General features: G+C 40.6%; 1 protein-coding gene across 16 annotated transcripts in view; it reads right to left on the reverse strand.

Moving 5' to 3' along the window:
- Positions 1 to 206: 206 nt before the first annotated feature.
- DAB1 (DAB adaptor protein 1) overlaps positions 207 to 12418 on the reverse strand; it is a 540644-nt gene continuing 528432 nt past the window's right edge. For 14 of the 16 annotated variants that reach the window (XM_075181742.1, XM_075181737.1, XM_075181738.1 and 11 more), the window contains 4 exons: positions 7370 to 7915; positions 5241 to 5368; positions 3724 to 3819; positions 207 to 1193 (listed from right to left, as the gene is read on the reverse strand). In XM_075181742.1, coding sequence (XP_075037843.1) covers positions 3739 to 3819; positions 5241 to 5368; positions 7370 to 7915 — 755 coding nt within the window. In that variant the 3' untranslated portion in view covers positions 207 to 1193; positions 3724 to 3738. The remainder of the gene's footprint in view (positions 1194 to 3723; positions 3820 to 5240; positions 5369 to 7369; positions 7916 to 12418) is intronic. The other 2 variants (XM_075181743.1, XM_075181744.1) reach the window with 2 other exon arrangements.

The following is a 12418-nucleotide window of genomic DNA, read 5'->3' on the forward strand; positions in this document are numbered from 1 at the left end:
GTAGGACTAAACCGGAGCACCCGGAGGAAACCCACGCAAACACGGGGAGAACATACAAACTCCACACGGATAAGGCCATGGTCGGGAAATTAACTCATGACCCCATTGCTGTGAGGCAGAAGTGCTAACCACTGAGCCACCGTGCTGTCATGATTATAAAATAAAACTATTTCTTTTCCTTATGTACAAAAGAGACAGAGATGAGATATTTTAATCACATTTTTTTTTTTATATATAACAAAATTCATGCCTCTAAAGTCCCAGGACAAAGTCTGATTTGATCCAAATTCAGATTTGGAATTATTCCAGAGTTATTGGGGCAAATTACAAGTCTTTCAAAAATGGCACGCTTAGAATGTAATACTTGTCTGCATAGCCGGACAGCAGCAAGGTAAATACAGAGGAAAAATACCTCCCGATTCTTTATTTAGAAAGTGTCTTTGCTATTAACAATCTGGTCATTATATTTGTCCGATACAGTGTTTAGAATCTGGTCCAATTCGACCTTGAATGTCTATAGTTGTTTTCCTCTCATTGGCAAAAGCCACCAAAGCAATGTTATATAAAAACAATATCAATCAATTCTCTATAGTACCCAGACTTCTGAACTTGTGATCCCACCCGATCCCCCTCAACGAAAAAAAGTTGAATGCCAGAACTTGTGAAATAAAGAAAATCGTCTCTCCGTAATGACGTCTTGATAATCTTATAAGCCGCTAACGAAACATCAATAAGGAGTAAACAGTGTAAACGTGATGCCCGTGAAATCCTCCAGGGGCGATACTTCTGCTACATAAAGTTTCCTGTTCATTTATAAAAAAGAGGAAAAGAGAACAACGTAAAAAAAAAAAAGGAAAAGTGAAAATCTTAGTAAAATATTAAACGTATCGTCCTTCGGGAGGGGAGGGGGGGGGTGTATGATCAAAAAGAGTGATCGTGTACAAGTCTAAAATGAACTTTCTCTGCAAAGCTTTCAGGTTAATTATGTTAGAGCTTGTGTGTGTTTTTATTCCCCCTCTCGGTTGTGCTGCCTTTGCCGTTAATCGCTCTCCGTCAGTACACCAGTGAACCCCCGTGTTGGTGGACCCATTGGTAGAATGTTGCCAGCCAGTCGTTCTGTCAAGTCTTGGAGCACCGCAAGCTCGTTAGCGCTATTTCTTGATCTGAGCGTAGATAGGATCTTCCGATCTAATCTGTGGACAGCAGAAAACAAAAACAGAATTAGGTGTCTGGCTGTAGTATAGATTAGCTAACATCCCTAGTGTAGTTTACGAAGAGATACATGTTAAACAGACACAATATGTAAACCAAACATCGTACGAACGCTGTGGTAAAGGGTAAACCGCATTGTCTCATCCTTATTTCCAGTCTGAACAGTTTTGTGTTTTTTTAAATGTTGTTCTTTACATGTTGTAATATTTCTCTAAAAGTCTGTCCCAAGCCACTGATTTCTATCAGTAAATGAACAGTGCATATTACAATAGACATTTTGGGCCTGATTCATTAAGGAGCGTAACTGGGTGTATGCCCATAGTCAATGTACAGTAAGGACGTGCCAAGCTGGAGTGCACGCAGTAGCGTCCCATTCAAGCTTTGGGCATCTCTAAGGTATGTGTGTTTCAGCCGTATCACCTGCACCAGCTACAGGTCAGGGGTAAGTGCTGATTACTAGGGATGACGGCTGTGTATACAGCTAGAACATGTGTTTGCAATCAGGAGCAACTGTAACAATGTATTATATGTACAGAAGACATTAATAACATCCTAATTGATGCTTTTCATGAGTTTTGATTATACTTTAATAATATTGTAAAATCAGGGGGGATAAATTGGGGTAAGGAATTGAAGCATTCATAATCTACAGTATATATGATTTTCCTTTTCCGTAATTCGGTGTTAGAATGATCGATATATATTTAGAAGACCTGATTGTTTCATAAAAAGTAAATCCATCCAGCTCTCTCTAAGTAACATCATAGTCCTTCCGCTGTCTGAAGATTAAAGCACAATGTATTTGGGCATTGTGTCAGGGCACTATCAGGGCATAGTTTCGGGTGGATTTAACACGCTACTGTGTTTATGGGGCAAATTCACACATGTTTACAAATTATAAACCATAAATTTGAAAAGTTCATGGAAAATATGTGGGTTCAATCAAATGAGGTTTGTGTTTCCCAGAAAAAATAAATAAATTCAAGAGTGAATCTACAGGTCAGAAGCCAGAAATCCCAGTCCATAGCTTAACCCTTAACATATAATATTTTAATTGTTTCACTTTTGGAATTTCCATATTCTGCTGACACTAAAGATAATTTATACTCAACCGAAATGTGCTTTCAAACGGCTTCTTTTGCGCAAGTGTATCGAACCTTACGGGGCAGCGCATGGATTTATGATGCAAGAAGTTTGTGCCGGCCAAAAGTCGGGTAGAATAGGGAAGTATCTTCTACATGTGTATTTGGCAACAAGTGCACCTAATTTTATTTAATGACAAGGTCAGTAGTTTGGACTTTGATGTGACTTGTTTCTACACTGAGCATTTTTGGGAACATCTGACATACAACCAACTAGGTGCAGAATTCATTAATGGGGGTGTTCCTGAAGACGTGGGCTTGCACTCTGAAATGTGATTTCCGTTGGAGCTGGGTACACACTGATGCAATTATGGTGCAGCTCACACGACTAACGACCGTTTGGTCAGATATCATCACCATCATCATCACCATTTATGTACAGAGAACTCACTCACACCAGTCCCTGCTCCATTAGAGCTTACAGTCTAAATTCCCTAACACACACACACACACACACACACAGAGACTAGATTCAATTTTGTTAGCAGCCAGTTAACCTATCAGTATGTTTTTGGAGTGTGGGAGGAAACCGGAGCACCCGGAGGAAACCCACGCAAACACGGGGAGAACATACAAACTCCACACAGATAAGGCCATGGTCGGGAATTGAACTCACGACCCCAGTGCTGTGAGGCAGAAGTGCTAACCACTGAGCCACCGTGCTGCCCGTAATATTAGTGTGTACGCTCCCATGATCATGTTTTATCGGGGCTTTTAGTCGTTAGTAAAATTGTTACAGAAATAACATTTGAAGTAAGATTACATAGGTGTGTACCCAGCTTTACTTGCAAATTTCATATTGTCTCCCCATGCAACAAAAGTATATTGTGAGCATAAATGGTTAAGAAATTTGTGTGTAAAAAATCTGTATACAGTAATACACACAATATTATATATATATATATATATTATCTTTGCAGAACATTTGACAATAATATTTTTTTAGAAATAGTCATTCCTAGCTAGTGTTTAAATGAATAATAACTTTTTTTTATTTATATTTTGGCTCATTGTCTAAGTTAAAGAACATGATAACATTTTCTTTCTTGCTGTACTAAATGCATTTAGTGAAGGTTACAATGAGTCACTTGTAAACCAATAAATTGAAGTTGTCAAAAACACGCAAAGTTCACCGAACTTCAGAAATTTTTTCCAACCCCTATACTGGATGTAATGCCCGCGTTTACCCATCAGATCGTGCAGATGGCGGTCGGCTTATACACATGTCACAGACTGTCATGCTGTAGGAGGAGATATAAAGCATACGCTCTGCAGACAGGAAGCGATGGAGGAGGAGAAGGAAGCATGCAAGCAGAGACACTGGGGCAAACACGACAGCAAGAACAGGAGAGAGAAGGCTGATACTTACCCCAATCGGTGCTATCTAGCTACCGACCTGTGGGCTTATGGACTCGCCACTGGGCTCACCTGGGTCAGTACCGGCTGACGCCTGAGATGGATCAGGCTAAAACACAAGAACACAATCACTTGGTTTCCCCCCCCGTACAAGAGCCACAGAGTTCAGTTTAGTAGAAAAAAAGAGATGAAAGTATTAAGAGCAATTAGATAGAGAGCGGGCGGCACTGTCCTGAGATTTACAACCATTTGGGACCTTGATTTAACTCAACGGACTGTGACACAATTACACTTACATTATGCCACATTATGAAAACCTTTTAGCACATTGCAGGAGGAAGTTACTGATGTATTCCAGACATTAAACAGAATTTCTTTTTAAAAGGTCATTAAACCGGCAGTGATCCAGTATGGAAACATCTTGTAACATCCACTAATTTATTTGCAAATGTTTCTGGCTCTAACCCTATAACACCTGATTATTTTTGTATTATCTTCTCTTTATATTTCTGTAATAGAAAATGTTTAGGTGAATGTACAAAATACATGTATTTCTACAACTAGGACTAATTTCTCAGAAGTTGCTATGAAGTCTGGATTGCTCACCTATCGGTAGAGAGCCATTATCTTTGTCTCTGTCAGACAATCCCACTTCCTCCTCCCAGAGGCCTCTAGTTCATAGTATTCATGGTCAATAAGTCTCTCACAATCATTTAGAACACAGTGTAGGGGCACTGAGAGGCTATGGTATCATTGGGGGGGGGGGGGGGGGTGGTTGTCTACAGGGTGATTGGGGCCAAATATATGGCACAACTCCCTAATATTGTTCCTAGCCCTGGATTTCCCAATCCCAGTCCTCAGGGCCCACTAACAGTGCAGGTTTTCCACATCTCCTTGTTGGAACACAGGTGTAATCACTACTGGCTGATACAATGTAACAGGATCCACAGGTGGTCCTAATTATTTCACCTGTGTCCAGGAAATCCTGCCCTGTTAGGTCTCCAAGAGGACATGGTTTGTAAAACCAAGTCTGTACAGAGGTATACCCTAAAACTGTAAAACTGTGACGAACATAAGCTTTGTCCTATACTAGATATAATGTGGCAAATTCAAAGTTTCTGGTTAGATTCAATTCTTTATCAGCCACGTTTGACTCTATAATAGTTACTGTAATGTCCTTCAATGATTTCCTTACAGGAAATATATCTAAAATATATTCAGTTCCGAGAAGCTTCTGAATCTATTACACATATATATTTGCAAATGTTATCAGAAACTCTTTGAACTTAAATCATCTTGTCATTTAGAGTTTGTGGTCCTTTAAATGACACAACCTCTAAGCACAAAGCAATCGAACAATTACTAATGTATTCCGGAGATCAAACAGACTTCCTACAAACGGTAGATGGATAATTCTATTCCCATTTATCCTTTTTTGGAAACAAAACTTGTGTCTGTAACTTTGCATTGTCTGGGGGGGGGAGGGGGGTCGGAGGAAGGTTTGTATTTTAATATTGAAGAGCCACTTACAACGTCTTGTTCTACACTTTTACTGGGGCTTTCAAAACCTTCTTCAAAGATGTCGTCTGCGTTGGGATCGCTTGTGTGAGATGCCGAAGACTTTGATGGGGAACTCAGCCTGGGGGCTGGAGTTGGAGCTGGTTAGACATGACATTGGAAAACAATTAAAAGACACACTCAAGGCTCCGACGCAAACATGGAGTTTAAATAAAAGCATAAAAAAAAAATACCAAAAAAAAAAAGTACTGTTTACTGCACGAATCACAATGACATTGAGAAGAAGCTGAATTTTAGAGGACATGCTCAGGTAGAGATAAAAGAATCATTTGTTAGAGGATAGATAAAAGAACACAGGCTGTTATGAAATCCATATTTCATTTTATATTACAGATTTCCCTGCCAGAACTTAAACAGACTCCATCAAATTCTTTTTTGGAGTCAGTGGTTTGAAACTAATAATTTTCTCCCGGCAGCCTGTTTGCTGTCTAAACCTGTTGAGACGCATTTGTCAGAGAGAAACAAACGCATCTATCATGTCGCTGCATTCGGCACAAGAGAAATAGCTGAACGTTGTATTTTATTAGGAGACGTATCTGTAGGAAAGTGCGGTGGAGTTTTATAATGCCGCAGATACCGTTATCGTTCTGTTTAATGAGAAAGGGCGCGTCAAGCGGGGCCGTGGGCACTTTTGTCCATGGCGAAGCTTCCGACTGGTATTAAACGTTTAACCAAGTAGCATTAGACTGCTGATTGTCTCATTCTACTGCTTGAGCCCCCTAAAATATATATATATATAAAGAAAAGGTTTAAAATAAAAAATTAAAAGTCGCCTCAGGACAGGAGCGAAGCAACTATCTAATTTTCCACAATAAAAATAATGGAGGAGGGATTGTTGGATAGAGGGGGGTTGCTAATTGAAGGAGTATTAACCTGCGATATCTAAATCCCTCCCATAGAACATTATAAAAAAGAAAGATACTATTTTTAAGTAGGGATTATATTTACTTTATTTAAATGTTCAGCACATACATGTTCATAAATTAAGATACTAAGGGGGGAATTCAATTGACCGCAAGTTTTTTTTTTAACATCGCGTTAAGTCATTTTAACACTGTTTTTTTATCATTTTCCAGCGGGTTAACTTTACCCGCGATTCAATTCCATTTATAACGTTCAGTTTTTTTTCATGAAACAGTCCTCTCGCGCTCCAGTATAAGGTCTATTGAAAGTATAGGGTGTGCGAGAGGCAGCAGCGTTAATAGCTATTCATTTGTTTTTTAACGCGGCGCGTTAAACAGGAAAATATGCTGTTTTATCTCGCACCTCTTTGGGCTGTGCTAAAACTAAAAAACCTATGAAAACTATTTGAAATCATGTAATAATGACAAAAAAAGATGTTTTCAGTAATACATAGTGCCCATATATGTATACAAAACAAAAAGAAAGTTGTCAGCGCTTATCCTTTAAACTGCATATCTGTGTGTGTCTAGCAAAATGAAAACATGAGGTATTAGTTCATATTTTGATCAAAAGACTTAAGCCTGCATCCCAACGTCAAGGGTACCTCATTATATGCAGGTCCTACACTGACCTATAAAATACAAAATATTGCCTTTTTGTCATAGCAGCTGTCCATCAAGCCTATTTAAGGCACATTTGGGTGTGGTTCACAAGCCAGCCTTTGCTAGATGTAAACCTCTATACCTGGGAGATGAGTGCATCTGATTTTAACTGCATTTTAATAGTGTTTTAAGCACATAGGTCAGTGTAGGGCAAACGCAGGATTTGTAGAGGGGGGTTTCCACACCACGCCGCGAGTGGGCGTGACCAGCATGCATGGGGCGTGGCTATATTTATAGACAGTGCTTGGCTGCTCTCCAACTCTTCATATCCCCATAATATACATGGGCAATGCTGCATGCACTACTGTTAGGTGCACGCAGCTCTCCCTTTTCAAGCAGAGCTGTGTGAAGCGGGGACAGGGTCCAGCCGCCTCAATTACACAGTGTCCAAGGCTTGAAGGGGGTTCCCAGGCACTAGGAAACCCCCCCTCGGTTTGCCTATGATGTGAGACTAAATCATAGGGTCGGTACGTTAATCTCTGTAAAAACAGATTCCTTCCTCTGCTTAGTACTCACGTGAATTAGTAGATGGCGAAGTGGAAGTCATAGGTGTCAAATTTAATTGCGAGATATCGAAGTCGTCACAATCGTCTGTATCCTGCACCAGCCCAACTTTGTCAAAATAGCTTGAGAAGGCATCTGAGGTACATGAGAGGGAAGGCTGGTCCGGGTGTCTCGACGGCACCGGAGGGGGATTTACCATCTGAAAATCCTTAAACATCTCTTTCGTAACTTTCTGGTCAGGCCGAAGCGGGCTTGATCGCATGGAGTCACTGGTTGGCGGGACGGCGGCCACGGGAGCGCCCGTACCTTGGAACATGGCTGCTTGGAAAGGCAATACAGTTTGTGTTGGCATGAAGGCAGTCGGTGGAAACTGGCCAGGCAGAGTGGGCCATGGCTGTGGCTGAGTGGGGGGGTAGAGGCCCGTCTGGGCCCACGTTATCGTTTGGCTTCCCTGCATAACCTGAGCAACTGGAGGCTGGCCCCCCAAGACCATCTGTGGTTGTATCAATGGTTGTTGTCCCCAGAATGAAGGCTGGACAGCTCCCATCGCGACGTAGCCTAAAATAAAACCCACAAAAAATGCAAATGAGAAATAGAAATGTTATAATACAGTGCAGTAAGGACCACTGATAGGACTATGGGATAGGCGATAATATATTAGTGGAGCAATCGGTTATACAAAGTATATCTTTACATAGAATTGTAACTTCGGGACTTCTGAATCTCAACATTTTGTGAAACAATATGCAGCCTATCGATTGAGCAGGAACTTGTGATGTCACTGCGGCAAGAGGACAAAGTAATGATTTCATCGGACATGTATCAAGTGAGTTTGAAAAGATAGAAGTCTGAGCTCTCACAAGTCCCTCCCTCCTCTGCTTACTGTAATAGAACTTCACAGACAGCCGGGACTATGTTGAAACAATGTTACAACTCTCTGCAAATGGATAATACAAACTGCTATGTAGAACCTAATACATGAATTAGCAGGAAATTAGGTAAAACTGTTCTTAGCTATTGAATTAAAATATAGGTGGGTACCACTGACACCTCAGCATCCAACAGGAAGCAATGGGCAGTTTTTACAACCCAAATAAACCATCTCACTGGCTTGGAAATAAATCTGTGAAGAACAATATTTACACCAATCAGATCCCACCATACAGTTTTAATTTTTAATTATTTTTTATCTCAACGATAACAGTCTCTTCTAACCAGGAGTGTATATTCCAGACTCGAGATGGAGGCTGAGTCATTAGGTACCAACACATTAGCTGTCAAATTTCAATTTACCGAAGAATGATTTTCAGGGTCACTGCTCCAAACCGGTCCTTAAAATTAAAAACAGTCTTCTCTTTATCCGTGTGCTTTGAATTAATCATGTCTTGTAAATCTTGACTTTAAACCTTCCTTCCCCCGAGGGACCACAAGGGGATTTAAAGGATTAATTTGTAGGGCGCCTTCGTGGATAGTTCAACATATGAAGGGTTAATTTAAAACTGACACCTCTGGGACATCATCTATCTTGTTCTAATGTTCTCGTCAGGAAATCTATGCATATATAATATCCTGTTCAGCTCGGGGTACTTTATATACAGTAATCAAGTCCTGTCTGCAAAATGTGTATTTTTTTGTCCCATTATCAGAGAAAAAAACCTGTAATTCTCTCTTCAAGTCGCGGAAATAAACTTATGCTATGTTGAGTTGTGTTAAAACAGACACGTAACACTGGATGAAGAAACCTCTGCACAGTGGAATAATATGTTTTTTATGTTTAAGAGACTAGCAGGGAATGCTGGTTCTTGTAGTTCAACAAGGCATGGAACGCAACAGGTTGACTAAGGCTGATGTAACAAATCTCTTCTCTTAATCCTGGTGTAGTCTAAATTTCCATCTTGTATGAATAAGTTATTAACCCAGATACAGATTAAGTTACAGGATGTTTAACTCTTATATAAAATAAAACCATAAAACGTTATTTAAACAGAAAACTCAGCTGCTAAATGAGATACCACAAATAATATAAACTTAAAGGGGTTAAATTTAAATGCCATTAGGTGGGTTGAACAGAAATCTGCCTGGAGCAACGCTAAGAGGCGGAGAACGTTTACTGCTCAGGATTTAGTGCCAGAAATCATTTATTATAATAATAGTTGATCCAGCGGAAGGTAAGAAAATATCCCTTTGAAGCCAATTTCAATTTGCAACAATTTGTGAAAATTGGAGCCCATATTAATCCGTAGAGAAATCAGATTTCTCTACGGTTTAATATTACCCTGAAAACACATTAAAAGATAATTCCACCCAAGAGTGAATGTCCTATGTTCACCAACTTCTTGCACATGCTTGCAACCACCCGCTTGCTCCCGCACACTAGCAGATTGTCAGCGTGGACAACGCAGTGCGCCAAGACCAATGTACAGGTGAGCGCTTGCTGTTATGTATAGTGGTTTTCGTTAAACGTTTGTCGTGGTTTCAAAATAAGGTCATGAATTTGTGAACCGTACGACCCATGCTTGACCAAGTTTAGCTATGGGTGTAGTACCTATTAACGGTACTGACTACCCCGACACAGAACGGAACGACATGAGGATTCCGAATGAAGGTGAAAAAACCTACTTACCGGATTGCAGATGACTTCACATCATGACTCCCTGTTTTGCTGGCTGGAGAAAATGATGTCATCACCAACCGCGACTTGGCTTAAAGCGGCAACGGACGGACTCGCCTGTCATTTATGTAATGTAAGTACTGTTTTAGGGGTAGGGGTGTTAGGGATATTAGGGTTAAATCTAATCCTAACTCTAACCCTAAGCTTAACCCCTAAAACAGTACTTACATTACATAAGCCAAGTCGCGGTTGGTGATGACGTCATTTTCTCCAGGAAGACAGGGAGTCGTGATGTGAAGTCATCTGCATTCCGGTAAGTAGGTTTTTTCACAGGTCGTGAACTATTCATTCGGAATCCTCATGTCGGTCTGTTCTGTGTCGGGTCAGTACCGTGAACCTGACTACCACCGATAGCCATGCCCGTGTCTGCATTTACATTGGAATTTTATTACAAGAGGGTTTGTAGAGATGGATAAGCTTTTCTTAAGCAGATTTGGCCCATAGTTATACCTAGTTACTTAAATATAAGTGAAGACTAAAGGGGGAAATTCAATGAGATGTGAGGTGTCGCAATGTGTTTCCGGAACAGTCCGTGGAGACACATTCGGCCTGAATCGGCAAGGCACGTATCTGACGGTTTTGTGCGTATTGCCTGCAAAATCACCGTAGGCATGCCCAGAACCTGGAGATACATCGGTGAACGCAAAGGAGACGTACTGCAGCCCACGATTCCGGGGAGTGACCGGGGCGATGAAGGGGCATTTTGCCGTAGTCAATGTATAGTAAATGCGTGTCAAAGTCAAGTGCACACAGCAGCGTCTAAATCCAGCTCTGAGATGTCTCAAACTTACTTGTCTTTCTGCCGTATCTCTTGCTCCAGCTACAGATCTAGTCTAAGTCCTGATCAGTAGTCTCGTATGCATGCTATAACATGTGTTTGTAATCATGAGCACCTGTAAAAATTTATTTTATGTTAAGTATATATTAACAACATTCTAATAAATGTATTTCATGGGAAAAAAAATTATGTTTATTTTAAAAAAAATATGTTTTATCATTAATGCCTTTATTATAAACAAGTGACAATAATTCAATATTTTTATTTTAATTTTGTGCGCATAAATTTATGATCCACACAGGTATTGGATATATTCTGCAGCGTCTTGTGTGGTAGAACACAGAGACCTGCACCTAAATTCAACAGCGCACGTATCCTCCGTTCCACACGCAATGTCTATGTGCGTATGATCCTGAACGTGGGTTGCACTCAGAATAAGCATCTTGATGAATCAGGTCCTGTGTGTACCATATTGTATAATAATTATTACATATAGCCAGGGTCATAACTGCCCAGGGCGCAAAGATGAAGGGGGCGCAGGGACACGCATATTTAAGGTTAATTGAGATACATTTGTGGGCTAGGGGCCCCCAGGTGCTAACATTTCTAGTTACAGCTCTGCATATGACCTCGAGCTGTTAAGGCTTGCTGGGTGTTATAGTTCTACACCAGCAGGTGAGCCACACGCTGGCTACCTCTGGAAAATATATATAAGAGCCACGTATTACCTGTATTATACCGCTGACCACTAGGTGTCAGCGTGGCTCTATGTTTTCCAGCTTCCATCTCTACATTTAAAATAAATGACCAAACAGACTTCAAGTTTTAATAAACGTTTGGTCGACCTGCTGCAACGCTGAGGATTAAATAAACACCAACATCCTTTATTGTAAAAAAAAAAAAAAAAAAAAAAGCCTTGTCTAATTTCATGTGTCTCTGATTGAAATGTAGAATTTCAAGCTCTTGCCTGGCAATCGCTCAGTCTGCAGATCCATTTGCAGACAGCGTTACCCTGCCTGTTCATTATTCTATATTCTTCAGACAGAGTAGAGTTGCAGGAAGCAATTTGATGGGAAATAACGTCTCAATATTTCCCCTGAGCTGCGTCGCGTGAATTTTAAATACAGTCAGTGACGTGGGTCCAAGGGCAGACGTGTTACCCCCCCCCCCCACATTTCAATCGATGTTCGTTTAATGGATAGAAAAATAACTTGAGATGAACTTCCTAAGTCTAAACTCTGCTATAATCAATCACCAGTGAGTGACAGAGGTCGGCAGCCTATCACCTGTAAAGCTGCTTCTCCATATTGGTATCGAGCAGACAATGTGGCGCTGGATTATGACATCATGGGGTCTATTTACCAAGCATTTTTCCTGTGGTAAACCCCCGAAAACAACAGTTTTCGGGGGTTTAGCGTGAAATCACTATGTACTATTGAAGCATCGCAGGAGATATCTCAGATATCTGCTGCTTTGCATTTCCTATAGTTTTTCTGAGCACTCCCCATAACAGTGTATGGGAAGTGCTCAGAACCGCTATGTATGACAGTCTATTTAGAGAAACTCTTCTCTTTTTCTACATGTTAATGTACTCCATGGTGCCATCTGAAGC

The sequence above is a fragment of the Mixophyes fleayi genome, chromosome 8, assembly GCF_038048845.1.
Source record: "Mixophyes fleayi isolate aMixFle1 chromosome 8, aMixFle1.hap1, whole genome shotgun sequence".
In the NCBI taxonomy this organism is placed as follows: Eukaryota; Metazoa; Chordata; class Amphibia; order Anura; family Limnodynastidae; genus Mixophyes; species Mixophyes fleayi.